Source organism: Larimichthys crocea, chromosome IX, assembly GCF_000972845.2.
Source record: "Larimichthys crocea isolate SSNF chromosome IX, L_crocea_2.0, whole genome shotgun sequence".
Classification (NCBI taxonomy): Eukaryota; Metazoa; Chordata; class Actinopteri; family Sciaenidae; genus Larimichthys; species Larimichthys crocea.
Window position 1 is genome coordinate 5,566,328 of NC_040019.1, and position 23,082 is coordinate 5,589,409.

Below are 23,082 nucleotides of genomic sequence, written 5' to 3' on the forward strand. Positions count from 1 at the left end.
TTTTAACAGTTTAATCTTATAGTCCTAGTGCAGTGTGTGACACGCACTTGTACGTCATTCATTGGTATTCATTCATTCATTCTGCATGCTGCCTGTTAGAGGGAGAGATTGGAAATGACATGTTTATCATGCCACTGGGGCACCCCCAGAATACCTCTCACGTCCTGAACTGTTTTCTCAAATTCACATGAAAACAGCCCCTCATTTATTTTGCTCCCTCATCCTGTCTGACATCACACCTCAGGGCCACAACCTGATGAGGGAGGTCATTTTTCTTTCCCTCACTAAGCCAGCGCTAAACCTCTCAGTGACCAACTTCAGTGGATTAGGAGTCTTGGAAAGATTGAAATGTCCCCTGTTATGATCTATCACATCTGTAAGGAACATTCACTGATTGCACAGCTTGTTTCCATGCAATTAAAGTCATGCGGTGATGAGGCATTGCAAACGTCCTATGCAGTAATCCCCCCGCAGACACCACCATGTCTGTCACATCTAGCTGAAGTGCAGCTTAAATAACCAGAAGTAATGCTGCACTTTCTCCTCCAGCGTAGGATAATTTTAAGACAGCTCCATTACTTAGCAGACGTGTGGAGATAGGATGCAATCACATTAGGCGTATCAGAAAGCGAGAGATGGCAGAACTGGCTGCTAAACAGATTAGAATATGAAAAATGAAAATTGAAAAGGGGTTAATAAAGTGTGGAGCAGGGCATGCGTTGCCGCTCACTTCTCTCCTCTCCTACCTGGCTCTGAATGTTTACATGGGTCTCCTCCACTCCATGGGAAAGAAAGAAATAGAGAGATGGAGGATAATGTTATTACAGTCACTGCTGCTCGGTTTTCCATCTGCGTCTCCCCGAGCTACACTGGCACGCTTGTCAAATAAACACCGCTTGTATTGATTCTGTGTGTGTCTGCAACAAACACATTATCCGTGCATAAACAAATCAGGAGCAAATCTGAATTTCTAAATCATGTCAGTTGGAGCCACTGCTAAGCAGTGTTGTGCGAGATGACGGGGTGTAAGTGTGGGTTCACGTATTCAAATATTTGCCTTTGTTGCTCGTACAGGACGTGAAAACTGAAAAACGTAGTCCTAAATTCACCCCAAGCGAGGAGAACGTGTTTTATTTTGACTTTTTTGATTACCAAAAAAATGTCAGACACCCCTCTAGTCTGAGACCTAGAGATGGGCTCATTAGTTGCCACGGCGATGAATAAAAGATGATATGTCTGGAGATGTGGGTACTTCCATGGGGAGTCGTCTGGGGTCTGTAACGATGAATAAACACTTTATGGCTCTTGACTTCCCTCTGCTAGTTCAGTAATGTGGCTGAATTTTGAGTTTCTCTTGTGATTTGCTTTGAATGCCTCAAATCAACCTTCACATTTCTCATGTACTTTTTACCAGCGGGCATATCCTGTGAGGGTAAAGTCACATATCTCACACCGATACTTGTAGCTCAGCATTCATTTTTCATTTGTTGCTGCCTTGGGCTTTCCTTTTTAAGTCAGGGTAGACAGACAGACTTAAAGCCACTTCAGTGCAGTGTAATCTATTTAATAGCAATCATAAATCATATTATTTTCCCTCATTACGCTTTTATTTGCACTCGTGATATGAAAAGAGAAAACTTTTCTGCTCTTGGTTGGACTTTGAGTCTCTACATAATGAGCGAGTAGAGCTTCTTCAGTGGAAACTGATATTGTTTTGTACAGAACAGATCCCCAGACAGGCCTGTGTGATGCATAATATATGTCTGTCAGAATAATTTCCTTCATCCTTCACCTAAGAAAGAGAGACAAAAAAGAGAAGAAATATACAGTAGAAGTATTAACTATTGAAGACATTATAAACAGTCGGATGAAGAGGAGGAGAATATGCACATAAAACACGAAACTTTCCCTGATTACAGCAACTCATGTGAGGATTTTCTCCTTTTATCTTTTTTTCTGACATAATATTTGGCATATCAATCAATGCAACTTAGCTACAGCCCTAAATAACGTCTTTTCCTTATTTAAAGCCTTTAGAAAATGACTCCCTCCCCACACGGTAACGACTAAGATTCTAAGAAGCTACAGCAAAGTGCAACATTCAAATCACACCTGTCTTCTTTAAAGCTGATTTCAGGAGGGTTGCTGGTTATTCATTATAAAATTTGTAACCACATACAGTGACATGTAAATGTTGAGTGCTATTTTTAAATTATTTGTAGTAATTTCAAGGCATGGTGATGAAATGAAGCTTAATTTATGCTATTCAGGATCTCTCTGTTGCTTTTATATCATGATTTTTTGACTAATCTAGCCCTGCAGTGATCATGGACTGCTATGTAATGGAGTCTATAATAATCCTGGACCGTTTCATAATTTTCTGGGCTATAACAGTCCCTTTAGACCTGTGCTAGCATCTGCTTATGCAGTGGCCATGGAAACAGGTTTCAGGCCCATTTACCCCGTCATTTAAATAAATGCATGTACACCCACAGACATGCAAGCACTCACAGTGCATGCTCAAATGCAAATCACAGGAAAACTGTACACCATTTTATTCTGCATAATTATAAAATTATACTGCATAATGGGATTTTTAGTTGTGTAGGTATGAAGTTGGAGAATTACAACAAACACAGACAAACGGTGGTTCACATCATTATTTTCAAGTGAAAATCCAAACACTAGCTGCTTCCAAAATGTGACAATATTGCTGCAAATTTGGATATAGTATATCTTGGCTGCAAATGCATTTCTGCAGAGAACAAAGACTTTTTGATGCCCTCCATTGGAATCGTGTCAATGTGGACGGGTGGAACAATTACAGGAACCGATAACTGTCTCTGTGAAAACAATTGCACATATCCGTTCAAAGAGGAACATAAGAATATAAAAATGATTCAACTCGGGCTCTCATTCTGAGTGAGAGATTTTCATTTCAAGTGCATCATAGAAATGTGTTAGTTGTTCTTGATCCAAGAATGTTATGTGCTTTTAGTTAGTCTGGAAATGGATCACCAGGAATTTCTAGATCAACATTTTGGGTATATCAGCTCAGATGACCATTCACTCATGACATGAGATTTCTGTGTCGAGCTGCATGTGTTAAACTAGAAGACTGTGTACGTCCTCTTTTATTTGCAATAAACTATTCTTTTTTTTGTTGCATTTTATCACTCTTTCTCTACTTCTTACGGCCAGTCTTTGTCTCCTCTCACTTTGCCTTTTCCTTCTTATGATCTAGCTATCCTCTTTGGTTTGTCTCTGTCTCTTTGTATGCGTCACTCCAGCTTAAGAGGCACAGAAAAAGAAATCCTGCCTTTTAGCGCTATTAGTCTAATTTGCATGATATAGTGTGCAGCATCTTATCTGTGCTTAAGTCTCTCTTTTTCTCCTATTCTTACTGTCTTTATCCTTTCTAGACCGTCAAAAAATGTAAAATGTACTATCTACCTACTCTGTATCTTCACATCCCTTCTCTCTCCTCTCTTAATGATGCTGAATCTGCATTTCCATCTCTATTTCTTCTCTTATTTCTTTGTCATTCGCTCTAACCCTTCCTCCTCCTCATAGCCTGAAGGACGAGTTGCTTCTATGTCCCAACCTGGACTCATTGTGTGTGTGTGTTGTGTGCTTTTTCTCTCAGCCACATAGTTATACGCCAAACCTTGCTCCCATGGGAGACCCTGCCTGTTTGAGTTATTTCAGAGTTGGTGGTTAAACAAGACAGCCCGAGGAATCTCTCTGTCTCTCTGCTTTCTTTCATGTCCATACTCCTCAGTGAGCTTTGACTGGGCTGAGGGGAACGGGAAGGCAACCAGGGAGGGTTTTCTAGAAAGTGTAATTGTTGCTGTTTGATTTTATAGACTGTGGCGCTCACAAATGGCAAAACTGAAGTCGCTGTAGAGGTCCTTTACCAGCTGATATAAAGAATCATATGTTGCTGCTATGGATGTTTGAATGTTCTTCAAGCCTCAGACATAAAATATTTGAAAAAAAGTTTTTAGGAGTAAGTTATTCTAACATTTATTATTGTCTTTGTTACAGACTGAATGTGACCTGGAAAAGGGTTTGGAGATGAGGAAGTGGGTCCTGTCTGGGATCTTGGCCACAGAGGAAACATACCTCAGTCACCTGGAAGCACTGCTGCTGGTGAAGACACACACACACACATACACTTCAATTATCTAATAATGACTCTTCACACTTTCATTTCACACAGACATCCTGCATAAACACCTCTCATCCTCTGTGTTTGTCCCTCTCAGCCCATGAAGCCTCTGAAGGCTGCAGCTACGACGTCGCAGCCTGTGCTCACTGTGGCCCAGATAGAAACGATCTTCTTCAAAGTGCCTGAGCTCTACGAGATCCACAGGGAGTTCTACGACGGACTTTTCCCCCGCGTCCAGCAGTGGAGCCACCACCAGAGAGTCGGAGACCTCTTCCAAAAACTGGTGAGGAAAAAAAAGAGATTAGACAGGAAAGGGGGGTGGTTTGGGGCGTCTGAGGTTGTAGCTTGTGCGTCTGTGCCCATGACAGCAGAAACGTCCATGAGTGTAGCTGCATGACGTTCCTCTTAATCAAAATGACAACACTGGGCACCCAAAAAGGTTTGACAGTATCAGAAAAGACATTCAGGCTGCTACAGCTTCGGTTTCTGGCCTTATGGACGAGGACCTAAAGCAAAACCACTGTGCTAGAGTGACATTACTCACAGTAATGTTGTTTCTTGGACTGGGAGGCTTTCAGAGGCAGAATCTGTCAGCATAATTCGATAAACCAATAAAACAAAATGTAGATTTGATTTTTTTGTAGTGATGCTCTTCTTTATCATTTGAAATTAGGACAAATTGAATTGATTCAAATCTGAATCGTGCTTTTCTTCCTATTTCCTCCTCAACAGCCGCTCGCTCTCTCTCTCTCTCTCTCTCTCTCTGTCTCTGCCCTCCAGTAGTTTCTGCCAAGTATGTCGGGGCCAAATATACACTAGGTCTATTTAATCATTTTCACAATGGGTCAATTAACCCACAATGAATCATTTGTTAATTCTCTCCCAAATACTGCTCCTCTCCCACTACTGTCTCCCTCACTGTCCCTGTCTCTCTCTCTCTCTCTCCCCCTATCAGACTCACTCATGCTCTAACACACACACACACACACACACACATAGAGGGAGGTGTAGCCATGCTTCACAATGCCGCCTTTCTGCCTCAGGCAGCTGAGGCCATCACTGCACTGTGTGCTTTGTGTCTCGAAGAAGCTGCTATAAATAGGAGCCTCTCTTGCTCTCTCTCTCACTCTCTCTCTCTGTGACACACACACACACACACACACACACACACACCCCTTGGGACTAAACAAAGAAATTAGGATTTAATTTGTATCTTTTACTTATCTTCAAGAAGACACGTGCTAAAACCTAATTTTTTATCAACTAGTTTCATTCGCCTCCCATCCAACAAAACTGCCAAAACACATCACCAGATGTGACGTCATGGTTCTGATGTGGCAGTGACTGTACAATGCTAAAGTTGGAGAGGTCACACCAAAACAGGAAACACACTCTTGAACACACTCTTGTGTTTTACATGCTTCAATCTGAAGATGCAGCGAATCTTTACAAAGACGTTTACCCTTTGTCTCCGTCAGGCCTCAAACATGACATCACACATGTTTTTTTTTTTTTTTTTTTGCCTGTGTTTGCACTTTTTCTATCAACCTCGACAATCTGGATTCTGGCTGTCTCCTTTTCTAACATGGTTACACTGTCCACACACACACACACACACACACTCAGACATGCACACACAGCTTTTGCCCCGTCCCCTCCCTTTCAGACAGTAGTTAATAAAAGTCAGGAGGAGGAGAAGACGCAGAGCCTGCAAAAAGAGGAAAAAAAAGAAGAAGAAAAAATGCTACATGACAACTATTCCGTCAGGAGGTGGAGAGGGAGGGATGGAGAGATTAGATGAGAGTAGAGGACGTGATACAAGGCGAGGAATGGGGGGGGAGGGAGGATTGGGAGAGGATGAGAGTCGGGTAGTGAAAGTAGATTTTATGCGGCTGCGGTTCTGATAGAGCTGTCTCACCATGACTCTGAAATCTTTAAGGAGAGCAGACGGGCTTAGGGATCATGAAACATTCCGAACAAGGAAGGCGAGAGACGGAGAGAAAAGAGGAAGAGGCAAAGCGTCACTGACAGGTTATGAGCATGAGTGTCAGAGAGAAGTGTTTGAAGGCTGAAAATAGGGCTAAATCACACTTGTGCTTCTGCTCTTCGTAAACACACACTTCATACACTGCGGCAAAGTGAAGGTTTTACCACCATGAAGACAGACAGACAGACAGGCAAACTGATAAACTAGTTTTTGAATGTTGCTCTTCAGAGGTGCAAGACCAAAGAAAACCTGATTCCGTGGATTTATAGGAGAAGAATACCTCTTCATTATTATTATTTTTTTGTTTGGCCTCGCACAGCCAAGCTACAAATCGTTTTTAGTGGAGTTTCTCTGAGGTGGCGGCCATGAGTGAGTGTATTCAGTGCGTGTCGAAGGATAGTCAACATCTGCTTGTGTACCTTCTTTTGCAAAAGATGAATACTTATTATTACAGATGGTTGGTTAAATAAAACATTTGTATGGGTGTGCTTCACTAGCCCTAAAACTAACCCTTTGCTTCATCAAATCTCTGCTGCTAGACAAAGTATATGAGAATTCATCACTGTGAGCTCAATGCATCACTGCACAGCATGGCTGTAGACTCTTCATGAAGGGTTTTAACCTGTTTCCATCTATTTGTATCTTTATATCACCGTAGACTATATAAAGCAGTGCTTCTTCCCTGTGTAAGAAAATATTTCAGTCTGTTAGAACTCCCTCACAAACCGAGTGAATCCAGCCTTCTCGTATAATGGCCGTAGTCCGTCGGGGAGGCTGTTTTCTTAATGTTGTTTTCCGCTGTGGATTACACACACATACTCTCACACACGACAAATCCTGAACTGAGAAATCCAAACACCCAAGCAGTTTCTTTCATCACCCAAAGCCATTTTCTGCTATGATACTGTAGCAGCAGACTTACACTCGGTAAGCCTTCACGGCGTTGTGTGGATGTGGCTGGCAGACATTCGGGGCTCTCTGTTCTCTCCACAGTCAAACTGTCACGCTCTGAATGGCCTCCGCTGCGGTGCAGATTGTGTGGCCCAAGGCAGGACACAGGATTGCAGGATTGTGAAAATTGCTATACTCCTTCGCCTCCCTCCATTTTACTTCTTCCCAGTGTATAGATGCACTGTATGTGCATGACACTGTAGATCCATTTTGAAACAATTTTGCCGCCAGTGTGTTTGTTGGGACTTTCACGGTGGCTTGTGGCACGCGGTCTTATAGCTGAGGCAATTTATGGTGTGTTTTTTAAAGAGCTACCACACATATACACATGTTGTAACTGCCAGCAGTCATAAGATAATAAGTGCAAACGATGTTTAGAAAACTTGTGACTTTCACATTCCTGCAAGAATTAAATCTCACGCACCCCTCACCCCAACCCTTCCCCCCCCATGACAGCAAAGATCAGGGCATGTTAGGAAGGTCAGGGTCATGACTAAAAATAGGACATGAGGGGGATGAATGAGACAAGAATAGTCACTGGCTTACAGATGTGTCACAGTCCTTTTTTGTAGAAAAAGAAAAATCTAATTATCAACAATAAAACACTGACTCAGCCAGTCTTAGGTTATTTCAGTGCCTCAGAGCACGAACTGTAAACACACACTGTGCCTCGTAGCTTTAAAGTCCATGTAAAGGCAATTCCAAGATTTCTTTAAATACATTAAAGATGTTGGAAAATAGTTGTTGAAAACATGTGAAAAGACTTTGAATGATATATTAGTGAAATATGGAGTTAGAGGTTCAAACTGTTTTTCATCAGTTTTCAGTCCAGGAGTTTGTGGGCGGTCCTAAAGGGTGGCTCGATGACACGCTGAGGCCACCCTGAGCATACCCCTGCACCCCTAGCAGAGAGATAGAGATTAATTCATCTCACTCACGGACACGGCTTAATAACACTTTCTTCTTTGGTCTGACAAACTCATGGTATGACATATTTATTCTGACTTTACACAGACTATAAAGGATGAATTCTGGTTTGTTGGAACTTGGGCCATCCCTTCCAACAGTGATGAGGATGATCAGACAGGTTGTTAAACAAACCTCCAGTTTAGAAAGCAAATGTTCCTTGCAAGTTCTCACTGATGAGTACATGTTAACATAATAGATATAAATAAGCCCCAGAGCTACCAAAGGAAGACCCGAGGCGTAATAAACTTGAATTACCCTTCAAGCCTGCTGTATGGAAACTATAGAAGACATCTTCCCAAATTAAAGATGCTCTCCACAGGCTCACCTGGGGATGAAATATCGCAAGAAGCGAGGTCATGAAGAGCTTTGAAAGTAATAATTCATGTTCAGAACACTCACATGCATGTTCAGGTAAGATTTCCTGTGGTATTCGGTATTCCTTTTAGTATGACGTGTATGAGAGACTGTGTGTGTGTGTGTGTGTGTGTGTGTGTGTAACTCTCGACATCACACACAAAGCCCGTCTCCACTGTACTCTTCCTTTGGCTTTTGTTCAGGAGAATTGATTGTCCTTTTGTTCGCTGTCGAGATGGATCGCAGTGCTGGCAGGCAGCGTTTGGTGCGAGTTTTATTCAGCCATCAAGCTTCCTAAACGTGCTTTCATAGCCTCCGTTACGCCAATCATTAATTACTCAGCCCAGGCACAGTGCAGGTCTTGCCGGTTGCCACAGCAACGGGCGTAGGGAGGAGCACCGTGGTTAAACGCTGTTGTTCTGGCCACGGTGCGTGTCTTTCCACCCCCCCCACCCCCTGCAAGTCGCACACAGTCTCTCAGACACAGCTGACTGGGCTGAATCTCCCGTCTCAGGTGTGACATTTCAAGGATTGTATGTCTCAGTGTTGCAAGTTAGCATTTCCAAAGTTGCGCTGAGAAGGTCAACTTCATATCGCCTATCGTTAATATTTATCAGTTTGTGATGTCCAGTATTTCTGACACCACCGTTCAGGCTCACCAGTGCTCTCCGGCATTTATATGACTATACTCAATAACAGTTCAGAAAAAGGTATCTGTGCTGACTGGCTGTGAAGAGCTTCATTATGCTGCTGTGCCTCCATTTATCTGCTGGTGTTTTCTTCATTAGTTTGTTGCGTGTACTTGCCTGACAACAGACAGACATGTTAGGACTGGGTATTTTGCTGTTACCAATCACAACACTGTGTTACTTCACTATTGTATGTATACTGCTTGCCTTATAATTTTGAGTTTAATGGCTGATTTCCATTCTTTTTCCATTCTTCTTGATTGCGCTGCTGCAAAACCTCAATTTCCGCCCTGGGGATTATGTTTAAAGTTTGAAGTTTGTATGAAGTTTAGGAGTGAAGTGGTGGAAGTCAAGAAAAGGAAGCAGTCAAGAGGACTATTGAGTGTCTCTGGATGTGTCTGAGCTCCCGACTGAAAGACCGTTTTGTGGGTTTCATTGCTTTTACAATGAACAGTACTGTCTGAGAGCATAGTGAATGCTGATACGCATTTCTTCTGCACACAAGCTCACTTAGAGTTTGTATTAACATCATTTATTTGGATTTAAAGATCAGTCTCTTTATAAATCACATTATTAACTATTATTACTATGTCTTACCTGTTCATCAAACTTCACATCCCTCCTCTGTTTCTTTGTCTTTTGTCCATCAGGCTAGCCAGCTTGGAGTTTACAGAGCATTTGTGGATAACTATGAGCTGGCTGTGGAGACGGCGGAGAAGTGCTGCCAGGCTAACACACAGTTTGCAGAAATCTCTGAGGTAAGACACCAAGCAAACATAGAAATACATGTGTTTTTTAAAGTTATACCATAAATGTGGGGAGGAAAGTGAACAGTTACTGGTTCAGCCTCTGACTCGAAGCTGTTACAGCTTGAAGCTGTGATCTTTGAGTTATGGGATCATTTTACCACCGTGTAAAATCAGTCAGTCAGACACTTAACCCCCTGCATACCAGCGAATTATCCAATTGAGTTTCACAAGTTGTCGTTTCTTTCATGTGTGGGGCACTGCTGTATCTAATTTAGATAAGAAAAGTAAGTACAGGTTCAGTTAAACATTTATCACAGGAGTGATTTTCACCAACATCACACTAAATTGTTTGTTGAACTCAAATAATTCCTGCCTATATTTGAAGTGTCAGCGCCCTCCTCCTACGCACTGTTCTGTTAGAATGCAGAGTACAGTGTAAACGTTGTGCACTAACGATCCAATGTGTTACTAATACAGCACGTCGTTTAGTGTTTTGTGAACCAACCGGTGTAACACAGTGTGGATGCCGTGATTAATATTATAAAACAGTTGCTCTTGTGTGGAGCATACTTCCTCCATCCTGCAGCTGGACAGCCTGTGAGAGAAAGAGAGTGTTACTTATTCACACGCACACTAAGTGACTTCCAACAAAGTGTTAAATTATGTGTTTTTTAGGGAAAGGAAGCATTTCTGTGAGGTGCTGCATAGAAAGAGTCTATTTATGCGGTCGCTCGACAGTTTCATCCCTGATGTACTGTACTTGCTAAACGCTCTCTTATTATTCACCCACGCAGCCTTTATCATTTCCCTACATGTCCTCCTGAATATTTCTGTGTAAATGCAAACAGAGGCAATTTTGAACTCTTTATGCCCATATGTAGTTTTTTTTATGTGTGTGTGTGTGTGTGTTTACGCAGGTTTGTGTAGAGTAATGCAGGAGATGGTTGTTAGTATTTCCTGTAGTTTTAGCCCGGTCTCATTCTCACTGCTGACCAGGAAAATATGAGCTCAGTTCAGTACACAGACTGCAGATGAGCCTTGATGGCATAATAAATTTGTGCATTTATTTTTTTCCTCCACAAACACAAGTTTCCAGCGGCTTCGAGAGCTCAGGAACTCTTTTATCATAGACAAACTAGATTTGAAAACACTTACTCTCATGCCGCAAATCTAGTTTTGGAGGCTGATAGAACAAAATTGACCCTTGTTTAAACTAGTAATCTACGTTCCCAACAGTGTTATATTTTATAAGGTTGGGAATTGGGAAAGTGTCAAACTGTATTACAGCTCCGTTTTGAGGGCGGTGGGGGGAATTGTACAGTTTGTCCAGAAGCTACTAAAATGGCTTCAAATGCAGCCTTTAAAAAGATTGTAAGGGGCTACAGTATGTATATTAAATCAGATCAAATATAGACTTAGTGATTAGCCTAATGTTAGAGGGATAAAAAAGGACAGTACAGTGTTGAACAGCATGTCTGTCAGCTTGTTTTTGTACATTTTTCTGCTATATTTCTTCAAGCATGTGACAGCTCCTGATAAACCATCAGTCTTTGTCTATGTTTTATGAGGTCTACCAGTTAGTGTTGAGGCTGGCGTCTACAGGCGAGATGGGGAATTCATCATCGAGGGTTGTTAATGGCCTAAGTAATGATGCATGACTCTCAGCCATCTGAACAAGATGGTGGGGGAAAAAAGCTGCTGAGGATGGCATAATTAATTTGGAAGTGGGTGACCTCAGGATAATAACAACGATGCTTTCTTATGTGGGTTAACCATAGTGAACTAGTATTTAAAGGTCTCTTTAAAAGGCTTCACCGCTTTGAACCTACCTTTTAACTCTCAACAGAACCTAAAGGTGAGGAGCCCAAAGGACTCTAAGGACCAGACTGCCAAGAACTCCTTAGAGGGTCAGTTACGTCAAGCCAGTCTTTGCTTAAAATATTCAAATATAACATCTACAATAAGCATATTATAGTAATTCAGCGATATAAACAATACACTTTGGTTTCTCCCCTTTCTCATGTGCAGCGTTGCTGTATAAACCAGTGGACAGAGTGACTCGCAGTACATTGGTGCTTCATGTAAGTAAGAGTGAGCGCTGAAGCAGCGACACGTCTTAAAAATGTCACGTCATGACTGGGTTCTGGTGTGTTTTATTACCTGCCTCTGTTGACTCAGAGATTAGCCTTAGAAAGCATGAGACGTGTTTAGAACCCAGCCTGCGGCAGGTTTGCCAACGTTGTCAGAATATTTGTCAGAAAAGTGTAATTGTGTTTTATTTTAGGTATTTCTTATAAATCTGCTCTGTCACCATCACCATGAATCATTTTGTCGTCAACCGAAGTCTCTAGAAAGAAAGGAACACATCTGTAATGCTGGGTAATCTTTGATATGTGACAAATTACAGATTAGATATGAGACTTTTTATATAATCGTTTACCAATTCAGGGCTTCGTTTATTGCAGTATTAACCTACAGTATACATACTGTTTTCAGACGTTTTGAGTTATATGATGGCTGAACCAAATGCATCAAAGAGCTAAAAAGAAAAGACTTGATTGACCTGAATATACCTGTTCTTCTACCTGCATATTTGAAAGTTAACATTTCTCCATTTACTACAACTACTATCCAGGACTTGCTCAAACACACTCCCACCAGCCACCCGGACCACCCGCTTCTGCAGGACGCCTTGCGGATCTCTCAGAACTTCCTGTCCAGCATCAACGAGGAGACGACGCCCCGACGCCAGTCTATGACTGTCAAGAAAGGAGAGGTGAGTGTTTGGAAGTTTACAGCAAACAGGCCACATTCTGTAGCCCAGTTTTATAACCTATTGTACCAAAATAGACTTGGACAAAGACCTGACAGGAAAGTTAAGAAGCAGACAGAAATTACAGTTTTTTGCACTGTGTTGTGGTGGATGGATCTTTGGTTGTGATGTTTTTGTAATGTGTTACGGCATATTCATGTATTTTTGACAACATAACTTAAAGCACAAACTCATGACTATCCCATTCATAAATTTAACCTAACTTACTACTTCTACTGATAATTCTGCAGCATTAAGCCGCAAATATTATGAAAATGTACCTTTTTTTAAATCAAATATTATTCAGAACAATCTAAATGCAGTTTAACTCTTCCCAGCTCTTAATGTTGAGCACAATGACATCATGACCCCGCCCTCTAAATGTCCTTGAAGTAACGGCCAAATGAGCGTACGGAGGCCACCAATCTGCAGCCTAAAGCAGAGCCCATGCCCTTATATGGTCATACAAGGGTTGCCTGGTTGAGGGTGATCCTCTGTTTGCTCTGCGTCTCTCTGGTGGCTTCCCATCCCTCCATCTCCCCTAATGCAAACACACTCACACACACACTCACAATCTACCCCCCACTGTCACTCTCATCCCGGAGATGACTTGACGCGCATGAATGGATGCCTCTTGATTGATAGCTTGCGTGACACTGCCGTACATAATGCCTTGTAATGAGCCACCGGTCTGCACTGACTGGCAGATTCCAAGTTAATTATTCATAAATGGAGGGTGGGTGCAAACGAGCGAAAAAGGCTGTACCGGCTCCTCCCTCTGCTCACAGGGGGGTCATTACCGCACCCTTTCCACACAAACACACACTTTCCTACTCTGTTTCCATTCATTCTTTCCCTTGTTTGCCTTTGAACATATATACACACCCATACACACACACACACACACACACATACATCCCCTCCCATCCCCACAGGCCCCAGTTTCATGCCAGTCCATCCAGACCTCCACACCAGTCATCAAATATTTATTATGGATACATGAAAGCAGCACATGGAAATCGATGGGGCTCATTATATTGTACCTTACCATAAACAGAGTATATAATATGCCCGAGGACTTTGTCTACGTTCCACCAACTGGGCTGCAACATATAACTCACTACAGACTGTCATAACCTGGAAGGTTGAATCATTCAGTGACGAGAGCAGCGCTTAATCTTCACTTCTACTAGAGAAGACGGGATTGTTATTCTGTTTTAACGTCTATGATTACATAAAACGATCAAGTAATTTGAGTTTTAAGGTCTTAATTACCAGGTCAACACACCCTCACCGTCCTGAATCTGTACTCCGATGTTTCCACAGTGTCATTATGTTGATAATGTGCACTTCAGATGTCCAAAGAGGGACTCAGGCCTTTGATATCCTTTGTTCATGTGATGTCAACACAAATTGGATAACGTGCAGGATTTGCATAGGCAAGATGACATTGATTTCATTCATAGAGTAGGTATAATGATACTGGGCTTACACATTTTACAGATTTAATAAGAGTAGATTCTGGACTTTGTTAAGGAAACAGGCCATTTATGATCTGACCTGAAATATAGAGGATTGAGGGAGTGTATACGCTCCGTCTGTACACACTTGCAAGTAACCTGTGGTTTGCTCACTGGAGGCATGCGGGAACAGAGCAGCACAAGTGGCCCCCAGAGGCCCTGGCCCGACCAGATGAAAGGAGGGGACAAACAGAAGCTGCTTAATTAAAATGCAAATGATGGTGCTGCCTAAATCTCAATTCACCTCCGCGCTCTGCTTTGTTTGCCTGTGGGAAAGATATACAACTGTGTGTGTGTGTGTATTTCGGATAGGAAGAGCACACAGCGCACTCATCTACACCATTTTCCATCTGTCTATAGGTCTTTCTTTCCCTCTGTCATTACACAAACACAACCCCATATGCACACATCGTTTTACACATACACTACTGCAAAACACACACACGCAGCAGAGATGTTCCTTCAAGCGTGCATTCTAAATATAAACATGGATCTTTTGTAGATTCATGCAATTACTCTAGCGCACGCTCTCAGCAAGGAGATGGTCAATATTTAATCTATGCGTTCTATGCTGTCAGCGTGCTCTGCCTCGTGTCGCTCTCCTTCCACGACGGTGTCGCTGATCTTCCGGGTCAGCTTTTATGAGAAATAGAGAAAGTTGAATTTCTCCTACTGGCTGTTCGATATTATGAAAATGTCATCTGATGCGCTGAGACAGCCGGTTTTGTTGAGGATGTCTTTTCCCCAGTAGCAGAGCAAAGCAGCAGCGTAAGCAATTTTTTAAAATTCATCAGATTACTGATGTAGGAATGAGCTCTAACTGGAATATGAGTCTGCACCCAAAGATAAAGCAATGAGCCTTAATTAAATAAGAAAAAAAAGTATCTACAGGCATTGTGTGAGTGTTTTTTTTTTTTTTTTTTTTTTTTGAACAGGCAGGTTAAACAGATGTCGCAGTATTTTAGTGGCCAGTCTTGCTTTCTCCCTTTATATGATTCCCATTCACTCCCACACAGTTAGAAGTAAATCCCTAATCTGGCTGTTATCCTTTATTCTGTCCTTTATTTTATCTTTTCATCATTAGATCAATGGAGGACGGGATTATCACTGAGTTCACTTACCGGAACATAACAACACAAATCTAGTTGCTCCTTCTGCTGACCCTTCATTTAAATCTGCATAAATCAGTGTTAGTACTTTGTCTTAGGGTACTTTCTGCATGTTAATCCAATCTAATCTACTGTTGCACCTTTGTTTGATAATCTGAACAGTACTTTGGTCCAGTCTGAATATTTACTGCTGACTCGTCACAAGAGATTGGCAATGACGAGCCCAAATCTAAGGTTCAAGATTTAAAAGCTGCTTTGTGATTTTCCACAGAAAAGAAGAAAAAAATAATTAAAGAGTAAATCCACACTAGATTTTAGCAAGAGGGAAACATGCCTACACTGGCCTCTGTGGTTTGAAAGGTATACCGTAAGTCTCTTGAACTTCTGACCACATCCAACATCACAGCTAGGTGTGGACAGGCGTGGTCTGTTGTAATTGTGACCACGCCACACTGTGATGTGATGTAGAGTGGTACTGTAGTGCCACGCTACACAAGCAGGTCGTCCCCACTATTTGGCATCTCTGAAAATTTGGCATCTAAGAAGAGGAGAATGCAAGCAGAAGAAATAAGTAATTATACAAATAATAAATAAAGTACAAGTCTAATGTGCACCAGTAGTGCACAGATCCTACTCTCTCAGGCATTAGAATAAAGTAGAGATATCCATGGTGTCCAAATGAGCAATCCGTCTGACTTGATGATCCTAGCAGGGCGAGGTTTTCACTTATCCATTGACAAATCTCAACAAATTTCAGCTCCAAACTTGAATCTTTCTTCTGTATTTCGTATTTTTTCTTCTGTATTTTGGTTCATGATTAAATCCCTGCAAACCTAATGACATTCCCATCGATCAGGATTTACTTAGCTGGTTAGCAAATGTTACTCTTAGTCTTATTTTGTCATATTTATGTTAGTGAGTTAGTCCCTATATATCCTATATATTTTTGGCAGTGTATAAATGCCCTTTCGACCTCAGGTCTGTGTTCCATGCTCCACTATTCCTCATTCCTTCAGTGAGTTGTATGTGAGTAATATGACAAAACGAAGTAGAGCAGAGCAACCATTGTCTCACTAAATTTAGACTTAGCTTCTTTTTTTTTATTGTAGTCTGAAAATATCCTCAGGGAATAACATTACATGTGGAACCACTTCATAGATGTGCCATTCTTGTGGCATCAAAGATGGAAACTTAATGAACATGTACTGTAGATACATACCAGAGACTCATTACAACACAAACTGGATCAGGAAATTATATTAGTACCATAGGGGAGAAGAAGAAGTGAATGGTTGTGTGTGTGTGTGTGTGTGTTTTGACAGATGTAGCATCCCACTGGAGAAAAAATGCGAGATAGACAGAGAGCAACTCATCTGGAAGTTATCTATCACGGGCCGTCATCATTGCAGGCTTCATTTTCTAGCTGGTCATGAATAATTAGATCCACCAGTGGGAATTAGACTTCTATTCGCTCCTTATTTTTACAGGGATCAGAACATGATTGTAATCTGACGTACAAGAGGATCTATTTTGCGAGTGTGTGTGTGTGTGCATGAAGAAATACCTTAACAATGGATGACTGCAGTGGTGCTGCTTTGGTAACGTGTCACATGGTTCAGTACAGACAATAAGAAACTGCAGTATGACATGTGTTTCATCGGGAGCTACTCTGCCTGTCTTATTTCTTCTTGCTCTCTCCATTTTGATGTATTTCACTTTCTCTCCTTCATGCTCTCTCTCTCTCTCTTTTTTTTCACCCTCTCCATAATACACAAGCGTTAACACAGTGTGAGTGACACAGCATGGTGCTCATCTTTGCCAGCAGATGTCCAGTCAGGTTTTTGGAAGCATAATATAAAACCTCTCTCCTCCATAAGCATCGGCTCCACTTCACTGTGTGCTGGCAGTGACAGTAACTGTGTGGTCATGATGGAGGGGGAGAAGGAGGAAGGGTTACAGGGGAGGGGGAGGGGACAGAGAATGAAGATATGGATGTGATTGGCTCTGAACATGTGTGATGTCATGCTTCATGGCCTTGCTGCCAGGGTAAGGTTGCTAGGTTTGGAGGGGCGGGGGGGTGCCGGTGTGCAACAACATGGAAGGGGGGAAGTTAAGGTGGTCTTTGAGGAAAACTAGATTTTCTTGATAATGTAAACTAGTATACTACTATATTCAAAGATTTAGCAGGTCTTGGTGAACAAACCTGCTTTCTCATTTGCTTGATTTGGACTGAAACGTACGTTATTTTTGCATATTGGCAATGTTGTTGTAAGTCTTGACAGTCTTACTGAAAAAGAAAAGTCTTGTCACGTAACATTGCCCACTTTCCAACGTATTAACTCTGAGTTAAACTCGATTCAATCTAGTGTTACCCATTATATCTTTGCATAAGTTCAACCCTACTAAATGTATTCATAATTAAAACAAAATATCATGTAGTCACCTCAAAGGAAAAGGTGCAATCAAGCTAAACATCCAAGGCAAAGTGGCTGAAATCCGCTCTTGTAGAATAATCAGAATGAAGCAGTCACCTCATTCTCAACTCACAAATTCTGATTTGTGCAATCAAAAGAATGAAAAAAAAAAATGAACCAGATTATGGATTTACACGATCCCTTCCATATTCAGTCATACCTGCTCATTTTATATCCTGCAAGTAAAACCTTCATTATGAGCATGTGAAAGTGAACTGTTTACTATTGAGTTGTGGTTTGACATTTGTCTGATCCCTACTTTTGTTCCAAGTCCATTCTTGTAAATGTGTTTTTATTATTTGTACAATGACATCGCTGCCTCCTTTCGGCAAACTGCAGTATTACACATCTCATTACATAGTCTGACATCAGTGATAAGTGCCAGACCTCCAAATACCACTCTTCCCTTTCTTCCGCTACGTCATACGATTCTCTGTATCCTGGAAATCAATGATTATGCCGGAATGTGACAAAAGAAGGTACCAAATAATTAGTTTAATTACTGCAATTCAATGCAGAATGCTCCACACTTTGGGGTAATAAATTGGTTAATTTTGAGCTTTGTCTGATGATGGAGCAGCAAGTACAACTAAAGTCTAGTCTCTCTCACTCCCTCCTACATCTCCTACATGTTTTGTGCTCGTAAAAAAAAAAAGGACTGATGCAGTGGGAAGCTTTGACATGCAGCCCCAATACAAAGGCTTTGTTTCCTGTCCACAAGTGTAACAGCTTCATCGCTGATATTATACTGAGAAGAAGCTGTTTCCCACAAAATACAGACTGTGTTTCATTGAAAACAGTTTCCTCGTTCCACCAGGCAACCAAGCGGAACAACTGATACCAACCATTTTTGTGTGTGACAGCTCGTAAATATGCCTCTCTGATGATGTAATTACCAACCACTGAGTTGGTAGACAGTGAAAGCTTTGTGTTACTGACTCACCGGCCGTTATCTGTTGTTGCCACAGAACCGCCAGCTTCTGAGGGACAGTTTCATGGTGGAGCTGGTGGAGGGAGCGAGGAAGCTGCGGCATGTCTTCCTCTTCACCGATCTGCTGCTCTGCGCTAAGCTGAAGAAACAGATCGGAGGGTAAGAAACTTTAAATTTCTCCACTGCTGACGAGATACCTGAGGCCTGAGTTACATAAGATTTCTAAAAATATTCTGAAAAAGTAATGCATACATTTTATATATAAACATCTTATCCATCGCTCGTTCATGTTTTCAAGTCAAAGTAAGATTTTGTCTCTATTTGTCTCACCTTTCCACTGTCTACTTTCTCCCAATCTTCCAATCTGTATCTATTCTGTTCCTTCCCTCATCTCGCTGCAGTAAAAACCAACAGTATGACAGTAAGTGGTACATCCCCCTGTCTGAGCTGACCTTCCAGGGCCCAGAGGAGACCGAGCCTCTTACCATCCCCCAGGTCCCAGATGAAGAGCTCGACGCCATGAAGGTCAAGATCTCACACCTCCGCAGTGAGATCCAGAGAGAGAAGGTAGCGTGCATACACATTGTTTCACAAAATCAGTTCAGGAACTAAGAAAAGTTTTGTCCTCTGGGGTTTTTCATTTGACTTATTGGATCTAGAATTTTTCCAGTGTAATGTGATTCACACAAACGTCTTCACCTCTGTGGTTTCAGAGAGCCAACAAGGGTTCAAAAGTCATCGACCGTCTCAGGAAGAAGCTGTCTGAGCAGGAGTCTCTGCTCTTGTTAACGTCTCCGAGCATGCCCCTCAGAGTCTACAATAAGAACGGCAAGGTGATGACACTCTCCAACTTCAGCTGTCCCTGTTTCTTCATTCTCTTTTTTCATCATCATTTCTGCCACATCATCCTCCTCCTACTCCCTCTACTGCTCCATATATTTAATCCGTTCTTCTCTTTTTGTCGTCCTTCGCTTCATTTCCGGCACAATATCCCCCTCACAGATTTTTCTTAAGATAACTTCTTCTTGATCTGTCTCAGACTTTCTTGTATCAGTAAGCAGTTGCTGTATGATATCTTACATGTGTTGAAGCTGGCTGCACAGAACCGCATGTACATTTTTAGGTCGTATATTTGCACAGATGATGTGTCCTTTTTAGTTTTTCCATCTGCCTCCACCACAGACTAATTGGTGATGAAATAACAGCTGTTTTTTTATGTGCGCTTGCGTTCAGAGTTACAGTTTCCTGATTTCATCTGACTATGAACGTGCAGAGTGGAGGGAGATAATCAAGGAACAGCAGAAGAAATGTAAGTATCCCAGAAATGTCCTGTCAGACGATGAACGTTTCATTTCCCATTTGCAAAGCACCCTAGGCACTTGAAATGTTTGCGTGCATGTACATTAGCAATTACTAATCCAAGAACCTTGTGATGGAAAAAGAGAAACCGATATACAATGGCATTTACAGTCCACACTTATTGTCTTCTCTCAAGGTTTTAAAACGTCCTCCTTGACTTCCATGGAGCTGCAAATGTTGACTAGCTCCTGTGTCAAACTGCAGACTGTCCACCACATTCCACTTAGCATCAACAAAGAAGGTACGGTTCACCTTAAAGTTGTCCTCATGCTGACTTTCTCATTCATATGCAACTGTATTATGTCCCTGACAGTCACATGGTGGATTTAATAGAAATTCCACAGTAAAATTATAAAGCCTTTGGGGCTGTATGTATAGATGACTGGTTACACTTTCACACTTTCTTGATTAGGATTAATTATTGTGACTAAGATGAGTACACAGAAGTCAAAGTCAGTGTTTTCTACTGTAGGGCTGTAATATTCCTTCCTTCCATGTCTGACTCTCCTCCAAAACAAACAGAGATCTGCATGCTTTTCTAACTCCTCCTCGCTGTCTCTCTCTCTCTCTCTCTCTGCTCGCTGACTGTTTTTCCAGAGGATGAATCCCCCGGTCTCTACGGGTTCCTGAATGTAATCGTCCACTCTGCCTCCGGCCTCAAACAGAGCTTGAGTGAGTCATTCACCTTTAGCCTCCATACAAACAGCAGAAAGTACAGATAATCAGAAAATAATGAGCAGTGTTTCCTTCGAACTTTACTCCCATTTTAGGTTGAACTTTCTTTTTTTTTTTCTCCTTTCTATCAGATCTCTATTGCACATTGGAGGTGGATTCCTTTGGTTTCTTTTCAAATAAAGCTAAGACGAGAGTGTATCGATACACTACTGAACCCAAATGGAATGAGGTAAGAGACTGGTGCAAAACAAGCATGCAGATATACATATTTCCAGTTGGAATAAAATGTTTGCATTGATAGAGGAGTTATTAGTTAGTGTTTTAATGCTTGATTTTTACATTTAAATAAATCAAATGTGACCTTGTCATGTCTGTGTTGCATCTTGAAAACCCTTAAAAGTTAAAGTTCGAATTGGTACCTGCACATAGTTGTAAGATTTGATATTTCCAATACTATTTTGAAAATTATGCTCAATATGAAGTATGTTTATTCCTTTTCAACCAACCGCAGTACATGTGTATACATGTACTGTATCTGACATCTGGTCCTGTAATCAGTTAGCAGTCCATCTTTGAGTGAAGATGTCCAACAGAGCCCACACAGAGCATCTGCAGCCCCTCCAAACATGTAGCAAACACGCACATACTGTATGCATGCAAGCGGGCATACTCACAGTACATACACAATCATGAATTCCTTAATGATACAGCTGGATTTTGGAGGTTAGCACTACAGAGGAAGAAGAGCTTTGAGACACAATCAGTGGGTCGGTTCAATCTGCGGCACAGTTTTTTTTCCATCAAGGACTCTTTGAGGATTTTGCTCAGCAAAGTGGAAATAATATCAGTTAATGAGGGGCTGCTAGTGATGACTCACATCTGTACAAATGTTAAGTGAACCAACACAGCGTGGGCCTCAAAACGATGTGCAAACCATATGCAGAGAGCTCCCATACTGTACATAATTACAGGGAATGCTGGTCAGCTGTGGTGGGATGTATGAATTAAAGTGTAGGGTGGATGCAGATTCTTTTGGATGTTTACAATCTTCTCTGTTTCTCATTATCTTCCTTCTTGTTATTCCCGTCTCTGTCTGTGTCATTGTACTAAAATCTTGGACGCGCGTGCACCGTTTTCTTTGCTAAAAATAATCACCTTACCGCTATTGTTGTGTTGTTTTGCCTCCCCTTAAGGAGTTTGAGATTGAGTTGGAGGGCTCTCAGACCCTGAGGCTGCTCTGCTACGAGAAGTGTTACAACAAGACCAAGCAGAACAAAGAGGATGGAGAGAGCACAGACCGCATCATGGGGAAAGGACAGATCCCGGTAAGACATGACGTCACCCCCCTTTCAGCAGACCCTCCACGACTCATTAATGACTGGCAGTTATGTCACCATCACTGCCGCAAAGCATGAAATCATATTATTGCTCAATGAATAACTTCAACTTGAGCATGGTGTAAAAATTGGCTGATTAGATTAATTACCCTCTTATGTAGTGGATGCGTAGGGGGTTGGTTAAATGGAGGGAAATTGCTGCTCAGTGCACGTCAGGGGGATATTTGAATGTTTAAAAGTGACGATGTGTCACTCTGTTCAGTTCAAATCTGCGAAGGAATGTGCAGCTTTTGATAAAACTTCATTATTGTGCTGCCAGGTTCAGCTGTTTAAAACATTAGTCACAGTCCAGGGTCTTTGACTTGGTCTAATGGTTATTGATTAACAGCAATGTGATACTGCATATTTGCAAATAACATCAATACTATGAAGTGCTCTGTGTGTAAAAATGCCAAAATCCTGATAACACTCCTGAAAAAGCAACAACAAAGACACTGTCCTGAGCAGTCTGGCCGTAAGACTGACTGATCGCAGGTTGACAGCAGATCTAGATAGCAGGTGATTAGGTTGCCCAGGCAACGCCAGCCTGCAGGATAATGCCAAGTGTCACTCGGTGGATCAACAAAGAGAAAGCAAAAGACACAGGAGAGAGAGAGAGAGAGAGAGACAGGCAGGCAGCAACGATTTAGCCCGAGACGCGAGTCTCTCCTTGGATTCACTGCCATCAAAAACCTCCTTCTCTCCCTCCTCCACCCACAGCAGGGCAGGTGTGTGTGTGAGATTGTACACCGCTGAGCGGCTCACACACAAAAAAAACGCACAAAACAATCTTCTGTTGGTGTCTGTAAGATGTTTTCTTCTGGAAAGAACACCCCTCAAATACAAATACATTGGGAAAACATTGACTGTACTCTTTATGAGTGAAAACAATGGTGCAACATCAGCTTTGTGTTGTGTCACACGCAGGAACAGTTTGTTCAAATCGCAGTAGCCAA

At 41.8% G+C, this 23,082-nt stretch overlaps 1 protein-coding gene across 1 annotated transcript in view; it reads left to right on the forward strand.

Annotated features, from left to right (window-relative positions):
- The window catches only part of bcr (BCR activator of RhoGEF and GTPase), a 76,481-nt gene that overhangs the window by 46,010 nt on the left and 7,389 nt on the right, over window positions 1-23,082 (forward strand). Inside the window, exons 3-16 of the mRNA XM_019272435.2 lie at window positions 4,048-4,152; window positions 4,269-4,454; window positions 9,772-9,879; window positions 11,717-11,777; window positions 11,899-11,951; window positions 12,506-12,646; window positions 18,754-18,875; window positions 19,118-19,283; window positions 19,430-19,549; window positions 19,950-20,025; window positions 20,212-20,316; window positions 20,673-20,747; window positions 20,882-20,979; window positions 21,944-22,075. Of these exons, the coding sequence (XP_019127980.1) occupies window positions 4,048-4,152; window positions 4,269-4,454; window positions 9,772-9,879; window positions 11,717-11,777; window positions 11,899-11,951; window positions 12,506-12,646; window positions 18,754-18,875; window positions 19,118-19,283; window positions 19,430-19,549; window positions 19,950-20,025; window positions 20,212-20,316; window positions 20,673-20,747; window positions 20,882-20,979; window positions 21,944-22,075 (1,548 nt within the window). The remainder of the gene's footprint in view (window positions 1-4,047; window positions 4,153-4,268; window positions 4,455-9,771; window positions 9,880-11,716; window positions 11,778-11,898; window positions 11,952-12,505; window positions 12,647-18,753; window positions 18,876-19,117; window positions 19,284-19,429; window positions 19,550-19,949; window positions 20,026-20,211; window positions 20,317-20,672; window positions 20,748-20,881; window positions 20,980-21,943; window positions 22,076-23,082) is intronic.